We start from the raw sequence: 23,922 nt of genomic DNA, 5'->3' as shown, positions 1-23,922 counted from the left end.
TATAATAAAGACAAAGTGTTTTTTACCCAGTCGGTCCTGGATCATATCCTCTATTTCTATGATACACTTCAAGCAGATCAACCATATTCAATAAAATGCAGTGTATTGTGCAATCTGTCTAAACTAGATCAGAAAATGACATTTTTGTGTACTCACCGTAAAATGTCTTTCTTGGAGCCTTTCATTGGGGGACACAGACAGTGGGTATTATGGTGTCTCCAGGGAGGCGTGACACTAGATTGAAAAAGTGTTAGCTCCTCCTCCCACAGCATATACCCTAGCTAGGCAGGAAACTAGCTCAGTTTGGTGTAAAAGCAGTAGGAGAAGAACAACGAAAACACAAGGGTGGGAGCTGTGTCCCCAAATGAAAGGCTCCAAGAAAGACATTTTACGGTGAGTACACAAAAAAGTAATTTCCTTTCTAGCCTTTTCATTGGGGGACACAGACAGTGAGACGTCCTAAAGCAGTGCCTGGGTGGGAACTGAACTATTAACAGTGTATAACATCAGACTAAGAGCTGACTAACGACTGCAACTGCAGTGAACACATATCAAAACACTGTCAAAAAAATTGAGCAGTGGCCACTTATAAATGGGCCACCACTGCTGCCTGAAGGACTTGTCTTCCAAGAGCAGCATCCGCGGAGGCATGCGTATGCACTCTGTAGAATTTTGTAAACGTGTGCACACTGGCCCAGGTAGCGGCCTTGCAAAGTTGGGCCGCCGAAGCCTGATGGCGGATAGCCCAGGAAGCATTCACTGCTCGCGTAGAGTGGGCCCGCACAGATTGAGGGGGAACAGAACCTCGTGCTTTGTATGCCTCACAGATGGCAGTCCTGATCCATCGAGAAATCGTGGATTTAGAAGCCTGGTTGCCCTTTTTGTGTCCTTCTGAGAGGACGAAGAGTGCATCGGACTTGGGCAATGGCGCTGTTCTGGAGATGTAGATCCGCAGAGCCCTAACAAGATCTAGAGTGTGAAGGGCTTTTTCAAAGCAGTGGACCAGGGCCGGACAGAATGACGGCAACACAATGTCTACGTACAAGTGGAAAGAAGATACGACCTTCGTAAGAAAGGTGGGGGAAGGCCGAAGGACCACCTTATCATGATGGAATATCAGGTAAGGTGAGCGACAGGAAAGGGCCGCCAGTTCGGACACTCGTCTGATAGAGGTAATGGCGACTAAAAAGGCAACCTTCCAAGAGAGACGTTGAAGAGAGATTTCTCTTAAAGGTTCAAAAGGAGGAAGCTGAAGAGCTCCGAGTACCAGATTCAGATCCCAGGGATCTAAGGGGTGGTGATAAGGAGGGACCAAATGCGCTACCCCTTGAAGAAAGGTACGGACTTGAGGGCGAGAAGCCAGCTGCTTTTGGAAACAAATTGACAAGGCAGAAACTTGACCTTTAAGGGTACTGAGGGCTAGTCCCGAGTCCAGACCGTCTTGCAGAAAGGCAATCACATCAGGGATTGAAAAAACAAGGGGCGACCGGTGATGACGGTCACACCAGGAAAGATAGGTCTTCCAGGTCCTGTGATAGATACTGGCGGAGGAGGGCTTCCGAGCATTAAGCATGGTATGAACTACCTTAGAAGAAAGACCTGACTTGGCTAGGATCAAGGATTCAAGCGCCACGCCGTCAAATACAGCTGTGCTGTATTCTGGTGGAATATTGGACCTTGCGACAGAAGATCCGGGCGGTCGGGGAGACGCCAGGGAGAGTCGCTGAGAAGTTGGAGAAGCTCTGGGTTCCAGGCTCTCCTGGGCCAGTCCGGGGCCACGAGGATCACGGCAATTCCCTCCGCCTTGATTTTCTTGATTACTCTCGGAATGAGAGGAAACGGAGGGAAGATGTAGGGCAGGCGAAACTGCGACCACAGGAAGACTAGAGCGTCGGAGCCGAGCGCTAGCGGGTCTCTCGACCGGGATATGAAGGGATGTACCTTGGCATTCATCCGAGACGCCATGAGGTCCACATCTGGGAGTCCCCAACGAAGAGTGATCTGATGGAACACTTCGTCGTGGAGGGACCATTCCCCTGCCGCTAGACCCTGTCTGCTGAGAAAGTCTGCAGCCCAGTTGTCTACTCCCGGAATATGGACAGCTGAAATAATGGGTATGTGCATCTCTGCCCAAAGAAGAATCCTGGATACTTCTTTCATCGCTGCCCTGCTGCGAGTTCCTCCCTGACGGTTGATGTAAGCCACAGCCGTGGCATTGTCTGACTGGATCCGAGCAGGGAGACCCAATAGCAAGGGCTGAAAGTTCTGAAGGGCCAAAAATATGGCTCTGATCTCTAGAATGTTGATGTGAAGGGAGCGTTCGGAGGGAGACCAGTGTCCGTGAACAGTGTGGTGGAGAAACACCGCTCCCCAGCCTATGAGGCTGGCATCTGTCGTGACTACTTGCCAGTGGACAGGACGGAAGGACTTCCCTTGAGATAGGGATGAGACTTGAGTCCACCAGACGAGGGAGTGGAGCGCAGTCCGAGATAGGCGGACTGACCGGTCTAGAGAAGCTGGATTCTTGTCCCAGAAGGATAAAAGATCCAGTTGTAGAGGGCGCAGATGGAATTGGGCAAAGGACACGGCTTCCATGACTGCCACCATCTTGCCTAACACTCTCATCCCATTCCGAAGGGATGTGTGACGGCGAGAGCGGAGGGATTGGGCGGCCCGGATGAGGGAAGACCTCTTGTTTTCTGGAAGAAAAACCCGGGACTGAGCCGTGTCTATCAGCATACCTAAAAAGGTGATGCGCTGACGAGGAATGAGGGATGACTTGTTGAAGTTGATAAGCCACCCTAGCCTTGACAGCGTGTCTAAGCATATCTGCACGCTTTCTGAGCAAACTTGAGGAGAGCTCCACTTGACAAGTAGGTCGTCCCAATAGGGAACGACCAGAATGCCTCTGGGGTGCAAAATGGACATGACGGCCGCCATGACCTTTGTGAAGACCCGAGGCGCAGTGGCCAGTCCAAAGGGGAGGGCCCTGAATTGGTAATGACGGTGTCCTATGGCAAAATGAAGGAACGGTTGATGGGATACACATATGGGAATGTGTAAATAAGCATCTTGAACATGTATGGAGGCTAGGAATTCTTCCGGTTCCATGGCGGCTAGTACTGCTCTCAATGACTCCATTCGGAAGGTCCGAATGCGTACGGATCTGTTCGATCTTTTGAGATCCAGGATAGGGCGGACAGAGCCATCTTTTTGGGAACGTCAAAAAGGTTTGCCGCGCTGTTCCAGGGGCACTGGAATGATAACGTTTGTTTTTTTTAACGAGGCTATGGCCTGAAATAAGGCCTGGCTTTGCGTTTCGGACTTTGGGAGACGAGAACGCAGAAACCTGCAGGCCGGCAGGGAATGGAAATCGATCTTGTAACCTGAGGTGACGATTTCTTGAACCCAAGCATCGTGAGTGTGGTCTAGCCAGATATCCCGAAAAAGCAGAAGCCGCCCTAAAACAGGAGTCGGATCTGAGGGATACCTGGCGTCATGCTGAGGGGGCCTGTGCAGGGCGAGGTCCCTTAGGTTTAGGTTGTTTGGAGTGGGAACGCCAAGAAGAGCCCCTTGAGGGGCCGGATCCTCGATCTGAGCGTTGGGACGATCCTTGTACTGAAGGTTTTTGGGAGATGGGCCGAAAGGACTGCCTGCGCCAAGAAGATTTTTTAAAATTCCTGGATACAGGCCACTTTTGTGGAAGAATGGTACTTTTTCCACCCGTCGTCTCAGATATGAGTTTGTACAAGGATTCTCCAAACAGGCGAAGACCATGGAAGGGGAGTGTGGACAGGGATTTCTTGGAGGCACTGTCCGCGTTCCATATCTTTAGCCATAGGACTCTGCGGGCAAAAACAGCATTGGCTGCCATTAGGGCTGACAAACTAGCTGCATCTAGGGAGCCGTGAAGAAAATAATTAGAGGCTAGCGAGATCAAATCAAGGATCTCAAAAGCCTCCGGAGGAATATTACAAGAGCGAAGCATCCTGCGTAGGTTCTTACTCCACACACCCATAGCTCTCGCGACTCATGTCAAGGCAAACAGGGGGCAAAGAGAGGAGCCTGAAGCCTGGAAAATAGACTTGACCGCCACATCAACTGCGCGGTCGGACGAGTCCTTGAGAGACGCGCTGTCTGAAACTGACATAACCGTGTGTTTAGCCAGCCTGGATATTGGCGGGTCCACAACGGGGGGTACTGACCAGGTCTTAACCATTTCAGATGGAAAAGGATAAGCGAATGAAGTGAAAGGTTTTTTATTAAACCTTCTATCAGGGTGATCCCACTGTTTAGACACGATTTGACGAAAAAACGGATCCTGGGCAAAGGACTTAGGAGGTTTCTTGGCCCGCTTGATTGCCGACTGAGAAGTCGGGTCCGGAGGCTGATCAGAAATCGACAAAGAGTGATTGACAGCCGAAATTAGTGTGTCTTCTATATGCCTAGACTCGGAAGGCACATCTGAATCAGAGTCAGAGTCATGGGAATCGTGACTACTAAAAGTCACAGAGCCCGGGTCAGACTGACCATCGTCCGAGTCGGAAGAGGCGTAGAGGTCGCAATGGCGCCTCTTGGAAGCAGCCTTTTTACGTTCTGGGGAAGAAGGACCAGACGAAGCAGGCGGGCTCCTCTGAAGAAGCTGAGCCGGGGGAAGGCTGCCTGAGGTTTGGGATGTCTGAGTGACCAGGTCATCTATTCTTTTAGATATTAGAAGAGCCCATGCAGGAAGAACGTCATCAGACGGGGGGTGCTGCCTGGCCGGTGGCCGGGGAAGAATCCAAAACCTGCGTGGCCTCCTGGTCCGGCAACTGGGTCTGTTGTGACACGGTAGTAGGGGCATCGCAGCCCCAGCATAGTGGATAGCTTCGGCCATTAGAAAACGAGCGTCCACAGGTGGTACAAGCATAGTACAGGTCCTTAGAGGACGCCTGGGAAGCTTTATCACCCTTGCGGTTACGCATGTCAGCAACAGAGTCCTACAGCCCTATATAGGGATATGCCACTGTTAGTATGAGTGAGGAGCCACTAGCGGTATTATAAAGTGACTGCTATGCAGAGCCGGTATATAACGATAGCAAAATGGCATATACTGTCAAACAGTCAGCATATACCTGCAGGCAGCCAGTATATATTGCTAGTAGCTGATATACACCGCTAGCCAGCAGGCGCACACCGCTAGAGAGACCGCGATATACCGCTGAGCAGAGCGGTAGATAGTGCTGCAGAAGTGCAGAGCCAAGGAGGCGATCTCCCCCGAGTCTGCTCCCCACGTGGAAAATGGCGTCCAGTGTTCCTGGCAGCCTGGAGGAGAGAGACGGCCCCCGGAGACTGATTGGTCCCAGGGCTGGGACTAAGCGTGACGGCCAATCGGAAAGGAGCTGCTCCTGAGTGAGGGAGTGGCTTCCAGAGCAGTGAGAGGGGGCGTTGCTAGAATGCAGGCCGAAGCCGGGGGCTAAATTAATGATGGTCCCTGGGATCACGGCCTGCATCGCCCCACCGGCGCCTATTCCAGGCGGCGGTTTGGATGCAGGAGACAGATGACTCGTCGTCTCCTTACCTGCTCCTGGCTCCGTCTGAAGACGCGTCGGTGATGGATGCGGGGATCTCAGGGACGCATCTTCGGCTCAAGGCTGAAGCAGGTCCTTGGCTCTGCTTAGCCCTCTGGAGCTACCTTGGTGTAAGGTGCTTCCAGGGAGCCTGGAGGGGTACGCAGACCCGACCACTTGGGCGCGAGGGAAGACTGACGGCTTGTGCACGCCAGGTTTCCTCTGCCCGTACACGGGGGGAATGGGGGTGGCAAGGCACCCTGGTATTGCCCCATAATCAAAAATAGAATAGAATGAATAGAAACAAAATAAAAAGCAAAAATAAAAACAAAATAAGCTGGCCTGAGGCACCTGGCAGGGCAAGGCCAGACATGTCAGCCTCCCTGCTGACACTAGAAAAAACTGAGCTAGTTTCCTGCCTAGCTAGGGTATATGCTGTGGGAGGAGGAGCTAATACTTTTTCAATCTAGTGTCACGCCTCCCTGGAGACACCATAATACCCAATGTTTGTGTCCCCCAATGAAAAGGCAAGAGAGGAATGGCTTTCTAACATTTTGGATTGCAATTACCACAACAAAAATCAAATCCATATTTATTTGGTCTTCACTCAAGTACAACTTCATATTTTTCCATGCGTCTGCCCAGTTGGCCATCTCTTACACTGCACAACAGATCTTCATAGTAAGATTACCAGGTGGCCATGTTCTTCGTCTCAACACAGGACCGTTCAATAGATGGCAGCGCTCACATCAGCGGTATTTTGCCGCAAAACCGGATCCGTCACAAATGCGTTTCAGTTCCAGTCATTTCCAATGGAATCTCTGTTGTCTATAACACACGCAGCCGCATGTGACCGCATCTTGTCGCAATTCCATTGGAAATGAATGGAACTGAAACGCATTTGTGATGGATCCATTTTTGCGGCAAAATACCACTGATGTGAGTGCTGCCTTATAACTTGTGTATGACATTGTAAATGAAGACTGAACCCATTAAGCATCACAACACTGTACATGGACGGATATATACAATATTACATGCCATAGCCATTTAAAAACACTATTATTGAGTTGCCTAAAGAGTCCATGTAAACTTAAGACGTTATCTTAGATACAACAAAATAACTCCTCTCTTCTAGATCTCCAAATGCCTCAATACCAGGCAGATCCTAGTAAAGAGATTGGATCATGTTTTTCACTAATGTTCGCACCACTCCCCAGCCTCCAGTCTTCCTGCTCGCTGAGCTCTTTCTTGATTAGCATGTCAGAACAGTGAGATTATACTGTTGGCCCAAATTGTGTGTTCTCAGATGCCACTATAGGAGGCAGCTTAGGCCCTGCAGCACTAGGAGAGAACAAATGCTCTTGAGCTAGCCACCAGGATTGAGAGCCGAAAATGAGCTCCAGTATCCTGGACAGCTTCAAAGCAGCTCTGACAAGCTCTAGGAAAGAGTTTGTAAGCACTTCACGCCTGACCACTGGTGCTAGACTGAAGATGCAGCTCATAAAAATCCTCCCTGTTCTCAAGGAGTGTTTTTGTTTAAATAAATATAAATATTTATTATAAAAAAAGCAAAACACACACACACACACACACACACACCACACACACACACACACACACACCTTGAGTACAGGGAGGATTTTTAACAAGTAACCTCCAAAGTTGTTTTTTTTTTACAAGCAATTTGCAATTTTAGCCACCTGAGAACATGGGATTAACACCTCAAGCCATGAATAGTTTTAATTTTCACCAAATCCTTCAGGGATTTGCTACTAAATAATAATAAAAAAAAAGATTTACTTATTGCACAAACTGTAAGTCAAAGGTTTCACTTTTGTCAAATCCAAAGTAAACATGTTCATAGTGATCTTTTGACCTAGATAGCTCATAACCTAGATTTTAATGGTTATCGATGCAGTGAGTTTACAAGGTCGACAGGTTTACAGGGAATCTGTAAGCAGGATTTTGCAATGTAAGCTGAGGACAGCACACTGCAAGGGTTAAAAAAAAACAAAAAAAAAAAAACGGAACAAAACTGGTTTTCATCTGTGTGGGAGCTATCCAGGGGTGGGATTCAACTGGTTCTGTCCAGTTCGTGCGAACTGGTTGTTAAAATAACAGCCGGTTCGCAAAACCGGCAAGAATCGGCGTCCGCGACCCAGTGCCTGTATTCATTTGTATCGGCATCTTTAAGACGCCGATACAAATGAATCACCGTACCACTGTACACGCCGCACTTCCGGGTTCAGTGGAGCCTGTCTGCTCTCTGACCTGGCGTCCGGCGGCGTGATGACGCTGCAGAGGACACGGCAGCATGGTGAGATTACCTCCCCACGCTGCCGCCTGTCAGCGTCTGTATGCAGAGTGCCGCAGAGGATGTCGGAGGAGAGGCCGCCAGGCAGGAGGCCACATGGGACGGATGCCTGTAGGGCAGGAGGCCACATGGGACGAGCACCTGCAGGGCAGGAGGCCACATGGGACTGGAACCTGCAGTGGAGAGGAGGCCACATGGGACTGGAACCTGCAGGGGAGAGGAGGCCACAAGGGGTGGGAGCCTACAGAGGAGAGGAGGCCACATGGGGTGGGAGCCTACAGGGGAGAGGAGGCCACATGGGATGGGAGCCTGCAGGGGAGTTTGTCCGCATGGGATGGGAGCTTGCAGGGTAGTGGAGGCCGCATGGGATGGGAGCTTGCAGGGGAGTGGAGGCCACATGGGGTGGGAGCCCGTAGGGGAGTGGAGGCCGCATGGTGTGGGAGAATGCAGGGGAGTGGAGGCCACATGGAATCGGGGTGGGAGCCTGCAGGGGAGTGGAGGCCACATGGAATCTGCATGGCCGCATGGGATGGGATCTGAATGGGATGGGATCTGGATGGGATGGGATCTGGATGGAATCTGGATGGGATGGGATCTGGATGGGATGGGATCTGGATGGGAAAGGTTGTCCGTTCCATTTTGAGCAGGGTTCCTTTAGTAATAATTTTCAAACATTGTAGGAAAACTTTCATACAATATGCCAAGTAAATAAGTGATTGACACTGACTGAAATAACTGGTACTTGATAGGAAAGTGAAGGTATAGGAGGAGTAAGAAGGGGAAAGTTTTTATTTGCCCACAGGGGAGTGCTAACATGCTATTCAATTCGGAATCATCTGTGGTGACGTGCGTACCTGTGTCCACTGTCACCGCTGATCTGAATGCCCGGCACTTCCAGTCATGTGCAGTATGAAGCCGGGTGTACACGTACTGGATTCAGTGAGGTCTACTGCACGACTGGAAGTGCCAGGAGTTCAAATCAGCGGTCACAGGTACATGCGCCACCGCTGGTGATGCTGCATTGAATAGCATGTTAGTACACCCCTGTGTTGCCATGCTAAGAGGGTGGAAGGAGCGCAGGAACTAACACCCTTGCGACTAGTACCTGTGCTCATTAGCATAGCATAAAAGATCTTTAGAAATACTTTTTCTTAGATCTCTCTATCTATGCTACTAGATACAGGGAAGGTTAGGCAGGGATTAGCAATATGTACCCAAAACTGCACGTGGTACTGGGTGCATATCGCACCTGACAGGTTCCCTTTAACAAATAAACTACAGCGTACGGACACAGCCTTAGGCTCTGTGCAAGCGGTGCCCTTTAGATGCCAGTGTAGCCACTGAGTTTACCCGTTGAAACCACTTCAAGAAAACACTGTTGGTAGTTTTCCTGGTGCGGCCGGTCATGTGCTGGCTCCACCGCTATGAGTTTATTCTGTATAAATATTAAGTATAGAGAACAGGTGACTTTCGCTATGAGCATGTCACTAAAATACTTCAGGGTTTCTGAACCCTGAAGCAGTTAAAAGGAGAGAAGCATTAAAACAGAACATGTGCACACCAGTGTTATTTGGACATTACTGTGCACTTGGTTCATTTTATGTGGCTCTTCCGGGTGTTATCTAAATGAAAAAAAGATGCAGTGGGCAGATACCATCTTTCAGACAGATTTATCCCGGAAAGCATATTAGAGAAATAAAATTAGAAATGTACATGTCCATATTATATATGTAAAAACGATTTGCTGCGCTTACCACTGCTAACCAAAACCACTGGAAAAACTATACAAAGGACACGTTAGGAAACACACAAGTTTCCTGAAGCATCTTCTACTTGACAAACCCGTCGGGAATGCTGACATTTAAAAGACATCATGGATTGCGCACATACCCTTAATCCCAAAGTGAATCCTATAGATCACGACATGGGGACAGAACACGAACATGAACACCGGCGTTGTTCTTATTGGTCTTAATGATAGTGTGTGCTGGAGTCAGACCATTCATGAAGAGGTGCATGCCTCTATTAATTGGGAGTCAGACAAGTGGTGTGCACTGCGCCAGAAATGAAGAAGCCAGAGCGGGTCATGAATTAGATGACTTGTGTGTCACGTCCACAAGTGGGTGTATGATGCATCCTACGTCATCCACACGAGCCGGAATTGAGGTCCTGCGCCTGCGCGGGACCTCAATCCCATCTAGTGTGCATGACGTAGGATGAGTCTTACACCCAGGCTTTAGAAGAAGGAGGGAAGGAGGACAAAGATGGCCAAAAGAGGAGGCGTCGGTACTGGAGAATGGAGACACCCATCCGAATAGTCTGCACTGCACCGACCGTTAGGTAAGTATTATAAAGTGATTTTTATATTATACAGCGCGGCCTGGGTTCTGATATACAGCATGTTAGAATGCGGTATATAACGGCCCACTGGTGGTGGCCACAGCTTATAGTGGCCAAATTTGGTGACAGGTTATTCCCATGTTCTGTTATTGCTAAAATTTAAGTGCTTGGGAAATAATAATAATAATAAAAAATAATAATAAAGCCATCACTGTTCTCAAGAACAGATAAATGTCATGATTTACTGCTTGTTTCCTAAGTTTTTGGCCCCCGCTGCAGTCTATCAGCAGCGGCGGTTCCCTTGGCAGGGAATTTGTAAGCACTGCTCTGAAGTTGGCTACGATTGCTGGAGACGGAGAGTGCTGTAAGCTCCGGCCAGCTTCAGTGCCGCTATGCGGAAGAGGCAAAGCCTTCACTTGCAGAATTATAGAGCACACAGTTCAGGCCAGCGGTGCAAAGATGCTTCCTTGAACGGTCAGGCAAGCAGAAGAACTCTGTTCACCCACCCCCCAAGATGCCAGGAGCCTGAAGAACAAGTGCCCCCAGTTAGTATTTTCACAATATTTATCACTTATTTGCAGGTTTTACTCTCATTTTAGTTGGGATAAAATGGAACAGTATAGTCACTGCTGTCCTGATGACCACACAGACCATAAGCATGAATAGTGTGGCAGTCGTCGATAACCATGCGCTCTATTCAGTGAGGCAAAAAAAATGCAAAAAATTAATAATAGTTTTAAAAATTGTGATTGGCTCCTCAATTCTTTTGATCAGTTAGGGTTCCAGAAGTGTACATTCATCACTTACCCTGTCTTTTGTGGGAAAACCCCTTTTTAGGATGTGTTAACACTTGACGTTGTTGAAAAAGATTGAGAGTTTCTGCTCCACAAACCGTAACCGTAACTTTTCTAACTCACTGAATATAGCGTATGGTTCAATGATTAAAAAAAAGCAATGTGCACAGACCCTTTCAAGAGTTCTTCCCCAAAAATAGGGTTTGTGTGAAAAACAAACAAAACAAAGCCATTGGTTAGGATAACATACATATTATAGTATTAGAAGTCACAGGCAAGCACAGATACACACACACACACACACGCACTTGATGGATTGATTTGTGTGTAATCACACACTACTTTAGCGTCTTCTGCTTAAAGGGAACCTGTCACCAGGTTTTTCCCTTTTGAGCTACGGCCACCACCAGTGAGCCCTTATATACAGCATTCCAGAATACTGTATATAAGAGCCCAGGCCACTCTGTATAATGTAAAAACACCTTTATAATAGTCACCTAGGGGGTGGTCCGGTCTGATGGGTGTCGCTGCTCTTGGTCTGATGCCTCCTATTTCCCTTCCGCCGTCCTTCTGTCCAGCTTCATGTGCATGATGTGACCAATGGCATTCACAGAGAGGCCTCCATTTCGTTCCTGCGCATTTGAACTTTGGTCTACACTGCTGAGGTTAGATCAAAATAATGTAGTGCGCATGCGTAGGGGATCTTTGACCTTTCTTCACACCTGCACATTTCAGTACTTTGCTCTGCCCTCCGCTGGGCAGATCAAAGTCCACATGCGCAGGAGTGCAATGGAGGCCTCTCTGTGAATGACTCTGGATGTGTCATGCACACGGGGCTGGGCAGTAGAATGGGGATCGCAAGAAGAAAGGAGACGCTGGACCTGACAAAAGTGATGCCCATCGGACCGGACCGCCCCCTAGGTGAGTATAAGAAAGATGTTTTTTATGTTATACAGAGCGGCCTGGGCTTTTATATACAGTATTCTATAATACTGTATAAGGCTGCTTTCACACTTGCGTGCAGCGCAATCCACCGCCATGGAGAATAGCGCAGTCCATTAACGCACTGCGCTATTCTCCATAGACTTGTATTGACGACGCACCGTAACGCAAGTGTCTGTGTTACATCTGCTGGACGACGCTGTGTCGTTATTTTGATGCAGCGTTGGGCGGAGGGAACGCTGCATGTAGCTTTTTTGAGTCGTTAAAATAACGCACTTTGACGGATTCCGTTAGAATCCGCCAAGGTGTCTAATGATTGTCTATGGGGGCGGATTCCATCATGTTCTACTGTGCATCCTCAGTATGTCCAGCAGAACGATCTAAATCGTTTAAAATCACTCCTGGTCTCTCTCCCCTCTCTCTCATACTCACCGATCACCGATGCGGCGCTGTACAGCTATCACACTCCTCTGACGGCTTCTCCTGCTTTTGAAAATACCGGCCACTCATTATTCCATCTCATATTCACTGCTTTTCCCGCCCACCGGCGCCTATGATTGGTTGCAGTCAGACACGCCCCCACGCTGAGTGACAGCTGTCTCACTGCAACCAATCACAGCCACCAGTGGGTGGGTCTATATCGTGCAGTACAATAAATAAATAATTTAAAAAAACGATGTGCGGTTCCCCCCAATTTTGATACCAGCCAAGTTAAAGCCACACGGCTGAAGGCTGGTATTCTCAGGATGGGGAGCCCCCAGCCTAAAAATATCAGTCAGCAGCCACCCGGTATTGCCGCATCCATTAGATGTGACAGTCCGGGGACTCTACCCGGCTCACCTCTAATTGCCCTGGTGCGGTGGCAATCGAGGTAATAAGGAGTTAATGGCAGCAGCCCATAGCTGCCACTAAGTCCTAGGTTAATCATGGCAGGCATCTATGAGACACATTCCATGATTAACCTGTAAGTGAAAAGTAAATAAACACATACACCCGAAAAAATACTTTATTTGGAATAAAAGACAAAAAAACACCCTCTTTTACCACTTTATTAAAATCCCCAAATACCCCTCCAGGTTTGGCGTAATCCACCCGAGATCCCGCATCCAGCTCTGCTACATGAAGCTGATAGGAGCGGTAGTAGAACACCACCACTCACTGTGAGCTCCACGCAGAAACTGAAGCGAGTCGCGCTGTCAGCGGGAATGTCACTGAGGCAATGCCTGTGTGTGTGTGGTGATGATGAGTGCGATAGTGCCTGCGCGTGCGGTGATGATGGGTGCGGTAGTGCCTGCGTGTACATGTTCGGTAGTGCATGCGTGTGCGATGGTGATGGGTGCAGTAGTGCCGGGTGTGTGCGGTGATGATAGGTGCAGAAGTGCCTGCGTGTGCGGTGATGATGGGTGCAGTAGTGACGGGGTGTGTGCGGTGATGATGGGTGCGATAGTGCCTGCGTGTGCGGTGATGATAAGTGCAGTAGTGCCGGGGTGTGTGCGGTGATGATGGGTGCGATAGTGCCTGCGTGTGCGGTGATGATAAGTGCAGTAGTGCCGGGGTGTGTGCGGTGATGGGTGCAGTAGTGCTGGGATGTGTGTGATGATGATGAGTGTGGTAGTGCCTGCGTGTGCGGTGATGATAGGGGTGGTAGTGCCTGCGTGTGCAGTGAGGATAGGGGCTCTCTCTCTCGGCTAGAAAACTTAACGCAATGCGTTATTTCCCAGGAATCCGTTGCCTTTATTATCACACTATTTGCAATACATCCGTCACATGCCTCACACAACGCATTGTAACGGATGCCGCACAACGCAAGTGTGAAAGCGCCCTAAAAGGGCTCACAGGTGTTTGCCACAGCTCATAAGAGAAAATCCTGGTGACAGGTTCCCTTTAATCAAGGAGTCAATAAACAACATATTTTTATAGGTAAAAAGGAATGATGTCCGTGTGTCTAATGTTCCCATGTATCCTAAGGTGTTAAAAGCAAATCTAGAAATTGTAATAGAACAATCAGCTCATTGTATTGGAGCAAGAGATTGGTGAAAGCTGCAAGTGGCTCCTGCCAGAGTTTGCTGTATAATTACTGCAAGATTAAAAAGCACTGTATACACTCATAAGGATAACATGTGCCACCCCAATTTGGAGACTGTGCTGCCCGCGTGCTTTACTGTTACATGTTCCTTTAAGGACTTAATTTGCTGATCCGCCACTCAGACGTTGCTCTTTATAACTTTCACATATTCACTTTTCCATATTTCATTAACAGATAAAATGGAAAAATAAGTTACTTATCTGATCTTTCACATTGTGTAACCAAACATGACCTGCATGTCCTGTATATTCTGTGCATGGCCTTAAACCATAGCTCTTTCGCCAGTTCTATTACGTGGTTGTAACGGGCTTTAGCCAGTGCAGATACATTACATAATGCGACCCTACAACTCCTCTTGTCAGAAGTGGCCAGATTCACTGAAGAAGAACCTGTCTGACCTCCTTTTTTTAGTAAATGCTTGCATTCTTTCTAGAATTACAAATACATAGAAAGCGTAATATACAATACTGTATATTTTATTGTATATATTTGCTGTAGCATTTTAAGGCGTGTGAGTTTTTTTTATGCAGATTTGGTGCAGTTTATTATGCAGATTGTTGCCCAAATCTGCATATCTATCCTTATGTCAGCAAAGTCAAGGAGAATTCTGAAGTGATGTGTCACTTACCTCACTTTGCTGCAGATCTCTGAATGCGGAGCTTTCTAGAACCCCACCCCCAGCATTGATTAGCTTTCTGCCAATCAGTGGTGGGGGAGTGGTGACACAGAGCAGGAGGACTACATAGTATGAGACAACTAGTCCTCTAGTGATAAACTCCTACTGGTCAAACACCAATTTTATTGAAACAGTAACACAGTCCTGTAAGGGCCGTTTCACACATCTAGCATTTCGCCGGATTGCCGGATCCATCACACTCCAGTACAGTGTTAATCGTATGCGAAATTGCAACGTGTAAAGCAGGCTTTAGATTAGATTGCAAACCCTGCTGACAGATTCCCTTTAAAAAGGTAGGTCTTAAAATATTTTACACAAAAGTAATTAGCACAATAGCAAAACCATTTAAATGAACAAAATAATAGTTAAATGAAGGTTTCAGACTATTAGCTAAAACTTTATGCACGCTGTAGGAGGAGATTAATTTATATCCAGATGTTGAAGCCATCTGTGTTTATATGGATAAATGCTCAAAAGGGTATACTAAAGTTTAAGTTATCCCCCACCAATAGGATAGAGGACAAATTCCCAAACCCTGGTGGTTCTATTGCTGGGACCACCATCAAAACCGAGAACATGGGTTTTGACAAGGCCTGTTTGAAAGGAGTGGAGGACAATCATTCACATCACCACTCCATTCATTGATTTGGGAGTGCCAAAGTCCAGATAACTATCTCTAGCAGATTCATTAAGAATGAATGGAGTGCCGGTGTGTATAATGGACCTTCGCACCATTCACATGATACTCGAGAGGCTTGGTTCTTGGGATCGCTGAAAGTTAAAGCAATCGGGATGTTATCACCTATCCCAGTGGCAGGGAATACCTTCTAAACTTGAGAATACCATTTTATAGCAGTCACTAGAACATTTATGGCCATCCAATGTCCCTACAGGGGAAGGTTCACTAAACAATACTTTCAGCGGATGTTGTAGCGCTTTTCCAACTCCATCTTCCTTTTAAGTGGTAATCCTATTCAATTCTTATCTTCCATGCAAATATATTAATATTACTGGAATGGGTCATCAATATTCAGTTTAATCTCCTTTCTTTCACCCTCAGGAGTGTTATTGACAGCCAAGGCTTTCCTGGATTCTGGCCAATTCTACCACTGATATAATATATGTAGAGTCATCCTTTATGAATTTGGTTTTTGAAGTAGCATGTGTTAGAAGCTATGATTACAACTGATTGTGTTGCTGGAAGACTGGCTCTTTCTAAGGCCGGGGCCGATCCTCGCATGATAGTCAGCTCACGCTGGCAGCACAGCAGGAGCCGAGTGTCATGCGAGTGTCACTGCGACTGAGGTCCGATCATGCACTGAGGAGGGGCAGGCCGGCTCTGCGGAGGGGAGGGAGGGATTTATCTCCCTCTCCCCTCCATAGCCGGCTATTGCCATTCTCGCCCTGCACTCGCGGGTACACTGGTGTACTGTGAGTGCAGTGCGATCTTTCTCTCGCCCCATAAACTTGAATGGGTGCGAGAGAAACAAGACTAGCATTACAATCGCAGCATGCTGCGATTGTTTTCTCGGTCCGATTAGGGCTGAGAAATTAATCGCTCATGGGTGTGCTGGGACATAGGCTAATATTGGTCCAAGTGGAATGCGATAAAACATTGCATTCCACTCGCTCCAATTTTCATGCCGTGTGGCTTAGGCCTTAATGTAATGTTATGCAGGCTGCAGCTGTTACTGAGCATGTGCAAAATTTCGCAGCAGAAACAGAGAGGAGAGCAGTGAAAAGTACCTATCAATCAAGATAGGTGGAGATAGAGTTTGTAGCCTGAATACACTTGAACTCATAAAATCTGGTAGTGAATACTAGGACTCATAATGCTGAGCATTCTGAGAGGTACCGTGTTTTCTCGAAAATAAGACAGTGTTTTATATTGTTTTTTTGCTCCGAAACATGCGCTTGGGTTATTTTCAGCGGATGCCTTATATTTTCCCATGAACAACAGCTTTCTTTGATGGAGAGTACTGCTGTATTCTTTTGTAACTTTTTTAGCTGCTTGTACACTTCCTTATGGAACCCCAACTAGGGCTTATTTTTTTGGAGCAGGGCTTATATTTTAAGCATACTTAAAAATGCCTCAAAAATCCTACTTGGGCTTTTTTTCAGGGAAACATCTCACTCTAGGTTGGATTTGCAAAGTAATTCCACCATGTTCAACAGGACGTATGATGCATTTCATGATATATACAGATTGCCATAGAATATATTTAGAATTGGTGACAGATTATCTTTATTTTGAAGTATACGGTATGTTGTGTGTAATCTTGGACTTTAATACAAATATGCTTTGGGAAGGATATGATAATGCAAGATGTAAGAGTTGAAAACTTTCTATTTTGTTCAGATATATATAATCTCAAGAGAATGTCCTACTTTACACTTAAGGTACCATCACACAACGAGATCGCTAGTGAGATCGCAGCTGAGTCACGGACGCAGTTGCGATCCCGTTAGCGATCTTGTTATGTGTGACACCTACCAGCGATCAGGCCCCTGCTGTGAGATCTCTAGTCGTTGCAGAATGGTCCAGGCCATTTTCTTCAAAGGCGATGTCCTGCTGGGCAGGACACATCGCTGTGTTTGACACTGTGTGACAGGGTCCCAGTGACTGCTGAGATCGTTATACAGGTCGCTACTGTGTCCTGTATTGTTCCTGCATCACTGGTAAGATCTGACTGTGTGACATCTCACCAGCGACCTCCCAGCGACTTACCTGCGATCCCTATCAGGTCGCATCGTTTTCGGGATCGCTGGTAAGTCGTTGTGTGTGACTGGGCCTTTACAGGGGTATCACTACTTGGACAATTCCTAATTCTCTGGGCCCTCATTAAAATAACAATGCTTATACTCACCTCGCATTTATACTCAACAAGCCCAATCCTTTACTCCACCATTGTCATTATTGGGGGAGGAGGCCCCCCAAACGGATTAGCTGGTCACAGGAGTCTGCTGGTTAAATAGACTTTAATATATTTGAGGTGGTGGGTCTTAAAGCTAATGTCTGTCAGTCAATTCTATAATATGGCATTAAAAGGATTTTTACCAGTCTACAACTTGTATCCCTTTATTTGCAAAAGTCTCAAGGTTTACTTAAAAAATAACCTGGCTAGATTCTTGCAGTCTGGTTGCGTAAGAAAACAGAGGAGTTTTTTTTCCTTGGAACTAAACATGGAGCCATTTTTCTTTAATTTGTCTTGGAAGAATAAATTAACAACTGGGTGTTACCCTAAAGAAAACAAAACTCACCGGATTTGTGGATCTCAGCCATATCAGACCTCACAGGAAAAACGTGAATCAGGAGTCTAATTGCTATTGTAAATCCTTGCTTATCTTCTGCTTATCGGCACATGCAAGTCCGAGAGTACGGGTCCTCACCAGCTCCGTGACTAATGTCTTATTCACATGTCAGTGTATTTGGTCAGGGCTTCATCATTATTTGGAAGCCAATCCAGGAGTGGCTCCAAAAGCACCGAACAGGTGTGAATCTTCCTGGTAGATCCAGTTCTGGTTTCGCTGATGGGTGAATAAGGCCGGTCGCTTCGTACAGGCCTATTTAGATATTGCAAGTTCTCAAACCTTTAATTGATCTGTGGTTTGACAAATCATTCAGAGTATTTGAAGCCACTAAACTGTATAATAAACACTCTTGTGCCTTGCACATATGTACTACATGCAAATAAACAACCTTTACTAGAGATGAGAGAACCCAAGGTTTGGTGGTTATACCCAACACAGACTTTACAAAACAAAAAACATAGTTTGGGTGATCTAGATATGCAAACCATGAGTGAGTATCGCTGTGCTCGGGTACGCTCAGTGCTCAGCCCAGTGCGAGCCGCTTGTAGTATTTGATCGGCTCACATTGGGGGTAACAACAACGTGATCGAATGTAGTCTGCACCAAACAAAATTAAAAAATTCCCTACCCACCTGCCCCCCGAAATGATCTGTTTATGGCTGCCTGTATGTAGGTGGAGACCTGAACTGGCCAATTACTGACTTCCATTCTGGTTCAGGTCAAGTCCGAGTCCCAAACCAAACTTTATACAAAGTCCGGCTGCACACGCCGAACTGAACTTCCAGGGGTCCACTCATCTCTAACCTTTACCAATGTGACAATACAGCTGTTTTGTGTAATAAGACATGATATATATACTCTGCTACTAAAGACATTCTATATACAGACTGCTATAAAAACTGGTTGGATCTGCAGACGTTTTCTGATGTTTTCACACTAAGAGAAAACAACTACTCCTCCAGCCAGCATCCCCCGAGGGGACATGTATGGAGCAAGGGTGCGGTCCAGAAGAGCAGCAGCCAAGAGAGCGCACAGTAAAAAGCAAGATCAAGTACTAGGGAGTGCAGATGGAGAAAGTGAAAGCTTCCCTCTGAGCTAGAGATGACATTGGGAGGAAGTTTTCATTGAAGTTTTTGGCCCATGAAAAACCAGGGCCACAGTTACACCAGCCATTTTTGTATGGGGTTTTTGTTTTTTGTTTTTTTTTGGGGGAGGGCTTACAAATACTGATACAAACTAAACACAGAGAAGTCAAAAGGTATGTCCTTGTGAATGAGGTACGGTATTAGGCCAAGTTTATACAATGATTTTATATACATGTCTGGTAATAAGATTGTGGTTTCAAACAATAAAGCAATGCAGGCTGTATTAGTCTACTAATGGTCCACAGAGCCGAAAGCTGCATTGACACTGAAGGCACTATGAATAAGCTTTCCTCAACTATGGTTTCACCATTATCCTGCACTGTAAACAGGCTGCAGATTACCTGATAAATGAGCAAAACGCTTGTTCGTTGGGTGAAATGATCTTTTGTGCAGCGTGAGAACCATGTCAGCCTATGCGCACTAAGCGATCTATTACATCAAGATTGGCGTTGGTCTTGCTGATCTCGATGAGCAAGTGTGCAGAGGTCAGATCAGATACCCCCGATTCAAGGAGACGAGCACTCCTTCATGAATCCGGAGCATCTGGGTGGTGTGCATCTGTGCAACAAGTCTCCTTCCAGCCTTACATCTGACTCTCCACAGCTCATAATGAATTAGGCACGAGACTGGAGAGACAGGCGTGAAAATGGCAAGAGTCGCAAAATTTAGGTGTAGCGCTGAGTTGCAAAATGTTTCAACTATGAGCTGTGGAAAAATTTTGCAACATTTCACAGAGTGTTATGCTACAATTCTTGAAAAACAGTTAGTTTCAATGAAGCCAATATATATTTTATGCCCCGTGAGTCCTTGCTGATAACAAAGCCCGATATTATTCTTTTCACTTGTACAGGGATTTCCTTCGTCGGTTGGAGTGCCAGTAGCAGCATTGAAGGGTCAACAGTAAATAGTTAAAAAGGCTACAACGCAAAGTAAAACGTTAGTAGACAAGGGAAAAAAAAAGAAGAAAAAGAATCAGGCTAGATCTGGATAAGCAGGGAGCTCAGCCATGCATTGCTGGAAGGCTGGATTGGCAGGAGCCTGTGGTTGTGTCAGTCTACAGGACATGCCATTGGCTCGCTGACACACGCCCTCTCCACTCCCAGCGAGAACTCGCAGATTCTGTATGTTCTGCGTGGCATGTGCAGAAATGACTGCAGCGTAGACTGGTCAGCAGGGGAGGAAAGTGAGGGACAAGGGCTGACGTAGCACAAGTGGCAGACACCTTACTTATGTGATCACCACCAACAGGTAGTGCAGAAGCGAACGGGAAGAGTGGCTAGGTCAGATAAAGGCGATACGGTTTATAGATTTAGGGTCTACGCACATTACTGACACTCAACTGCACTGCAAAGATTCTCTCTCCTGGTTACACTCTCTGATGGCTCAATGTGATCCCCCCTAAAAATGGGATTATTCTAGGCAGCAATATTGTGCTGTCTATAGTCACATGACCAACACCCATAGAAGATAAAATAATTAATTAATTACGTATAATCATTTTAGGTCACATTAACATCAGCAAGAATCCGGCTTATTTTCTTCTTGCAGATTTAAATCTGATGCATGTCACTTCTTTAAGAGTTTTTGCTGCAGATTTCAGCCATACTAATGAGTGGGAAAAACCTGCACCAAAAACGCATAAACAAAAGTACGTTTTGCTATTGCGTTTTTCCATCCAAAAGATGCAGAAACGGTGCAGAAATTTCTGCACCAAATACTTAATATTTGCACATATCCTCAAACAAATAGAATTTTGCACTTAATGCAATTGCGTTTGTTTTTTAAGGGTTTTTTTGGCCCAGTATGGAAGACTGCAGCGCACCAAAAAACAGACAGTTCAATAGTATCATTAAAAGGAATCAGTTTTGAAGGGAATCACCAGGTTGCCACCTAATCTGAGAGCAGCATATCATAGGGGCAGAGATCCTATTCCAGCTATGTGTCACTTACTGGGCTGCTTATCACAGTTTATTCAGCAGTAGATACACGCGGCATCTCTTTTTTTACCACACAGATGCAGCGTTTTGGTCCCAAAAATGCACTGCGGCAGAATCGAATAAAAATCCGCAATGCGTTTTTGACGCATTTTACCGCTTTTTGCCCAATGCATTTTTTAAGTCAAATCTTTTGACTGAAGGGCTCAAAAACGCTGCAAAAACGCAAAAAGAATTGACATGCTGCATCTTCAAAAACGCAGTCAACAAAAGATGCCCAGTGTGGACAGCAACATAGAAATCTCATAGACTTTGCTGGGAGAAGGAAATGCATGCATTTAAGTGCATCTTTGTGACTTCAAAAACGCACCAAAACCGCAGGAAAAGATGCCCTGTGTAAACCTAGCCTTAGAGACTACTTGGTGTGCTGCAGGTAGTCCAGCATATGCATGACGTCTATATAACTGCTATATCTCCAGCAGAGAAAACACTGATTTAATCAAGATGACAGCAAAGAGCTCAGTAAGTGACACATCACTGGAATCAGGGTCTCTGTCTCTACATTATGCTGCTCTCAGATGGGGGAGCGAAAACCTGGTGACAGATTTCCTCTTTAAATGCTAAGTGGGCACCATTTTTCATTACATCAAATCTACATTTGCTAGAAGTACAACTGATTTTCTGCAAAAAAAAACGACAAACATATTTACTCTATGAGGAAGCATGGCCTTAAAGGATACTGGTCAGAAACTTCATATTTTCATCTAATATCAGTGGTGCAATAGTTTGGCAGAATTTAATGAAATATTTCTAATAGTTGGATTCATTCATCATCATAAAAGATGTTACTGACCTATCTGTTGATTGACAGTTTTCTCCCAAAGTCCAGATTTTGTGGAGAAGCCGTCAATCAGTGACTGGAGGTTAGGGGGGTGCATCTATATCAAAAACCTCATCATCAGAGCTCGCAATGCCCTGCAAGGAATACGAGTGGACATCATAAATGGTCAGATAGGTTCCATTTAAAATGCCATGCAAAACCGCTGTGCCAACTGTCCCAAAAGGATCCGGAATTAGAAATGCAAAACATCTTTGAAAAGATAAATCCCATCCATTCCTTCCATACAATGTCACAGTATAGACCGGAATCGCTGCGGGAGATCAGGTTTAGCCAAAGCCATTAGTGGATGCAGAAGTGAGTGAAGCTTTCATTCTCCTTTCTTCAGTCCTGACTTTTTTTTTTCTAAAAAAGTAAAAAATCTGAATGTGTTTCCAGCCTAAAATTCCGAGATCAGTAATAATATTACAGATCAGGACACGATCCATGTCGCTTCCAGTCTAGGCTCCCAGGTGAGAGCTGTTGTCAACCATTGTTCGCTTCCATATGTCAATCTTTGTAGGACATATGGCAGTAAAATATGTAAAATATATAGTTTCTCTAGATTTGACTAATCAAGCATCAGAGGTTCTGCACTTTGTAACCTGCAGGTTCTAAAATTGATGACAAAAAAGTTGAGAACTCTGGGACATCAGCTGTCAGCGGTGACATCTGTGCACAGGGAGCCCATAGAAGCCACAGGGGACACAGGACACACAGACAGCCACACTTTCCATCCCAATGATATAAAGACTATCAGAGAACGCCTTATGAAGAAATACTATGGAATATACAGTTACCTGTAGGGGTCAAACTTCGCATATTTCATCCATTCCAGTGGGTTACTTTCATAGGACTCCATGATACTCTGGACTTCCTCTACATTGACTTCATCACTGGAAAAGATGTCATGCAGGATCTGAATCAGCTCCTCCAGGGTCTGTGGCTTCAGGACCTCTGTGTGATCCATACTTCACGGCTGAGCTGAGGAGACCCTTACTCTGAGAAGCCAAGACCACCAGCAGCAGCTCCTCCACACAAACAACTGCAGAGCTGCAGCTTTCTTCTGTATTTATGCACTCAACTTGCAGAGGGATGTACCAAGTTTCTGAGGGGAGGCAGAAAGCTGAGGGCAGTGTTTGTCAGGTGCTGTCCCTCTCCAGCTATGAGCTGATAGCAAGGACGGTCACATCTACACATGAGCAGCACAGGCATGACAGGAAAGACTAGCTCTTTGTCTCCCATCACAGTCACTGGCAGCCTCTTGTGTGACATTCCCACCTTTTCCAGAAACCAGCAAGGTCCTGTTCCTTCACACATAGCTGTGGAGCCCTTGTCCTGCTGAGATGTAAAATAAGGGGCTTTAAGGGGGGTTCTGCTTCCATTAATGCAAGCCAACAGAGAAGGGGACATTCAGGAGCCAATGACACCGAGCCTGCTCACCCCCGGGGAAGACTGAGGCACCATGCATGAGCTGTGCTATGGAAGCACTGACAATGCAATATTATCATGTTGTAGAATGAACATTTAGCAAACTTGGTTGGGACTTGTTACATTTTGTGTAGTAAATAACTTTGTTAAAGGAATATTCCCATCTCCAAGATCCTATCCCAATATGTAGTAGGCATAATAATAATAATAACAATAATATTAGTAAATACCTCCATTTAGGAATGTAGTATAGTTCTCCTGATATAGCTATGTCTCTTACCTCATGTGCAGGGCATTGCAGCTTAGGTATCCGTGGTTACTTCACTCATAGGCTTCCTTCACACATCCGTGTCTCCAGTACATGTGACGTCCAGTTTAAACACATACCGTAGACATGGATACACGTAGACCCATTAAAATCAATGGGTCTGCGCACACATCTGTGTTTTGACATGGACCGTCTGTCCGTGTGGAGCACACACACGTGTCCATGTGACATCAGTGGGACATATAACGGAG

The 23,922-nt window shown here is 46.2% G+C and overlaps 1 protein-coding gene across 1 annotated transcript in view; it reads right to left on the bottom strand.

The window, feature by feature from the left end:
* CDO1 (cysteine dioxygenase type 1) overlaps nt 1–23,090 on the bottom strand; it is a 45,512-nt gene extending 22,422 nt beyond the window's left edge. Inside the window, exon 1 of the mRNA XM_075341891.1 lies at nt 22,773–23,090. Coding sequence (XP_075198006.1) covers nt 22,773–22,942 — 170 coding nt within the window. The 5' untranslated portion in view covers nt 22,943–23,090. The remainder of the gene's footprint in view (nt 1–22,772) is intronic.
* Between the last annotated feature and the right edge of the window lie 832 nt (nt 23,091–23,922).

Source organism: Anomaloglossus baeobatrachus, chromosome 1 (assembly GCF_048569485.1).
Source record: "Anomaloglossus baeobatrachus isolate aAnoBae1 chromosome 1, aAnoBae1.hap1, whole genome shotgun sequence".
Taxonomy (NCBI): Eukaryota; Metazoa; Chordata; class Amphibia; order Anura; family Aromobatidae; genus Anomaloglossus; species Anomaloglossus baeobatrachus.
Note: the sequence above shows the minus strand (reverse complement) of the source record. Positions and strands in the feature narration are given on the sequence as shown.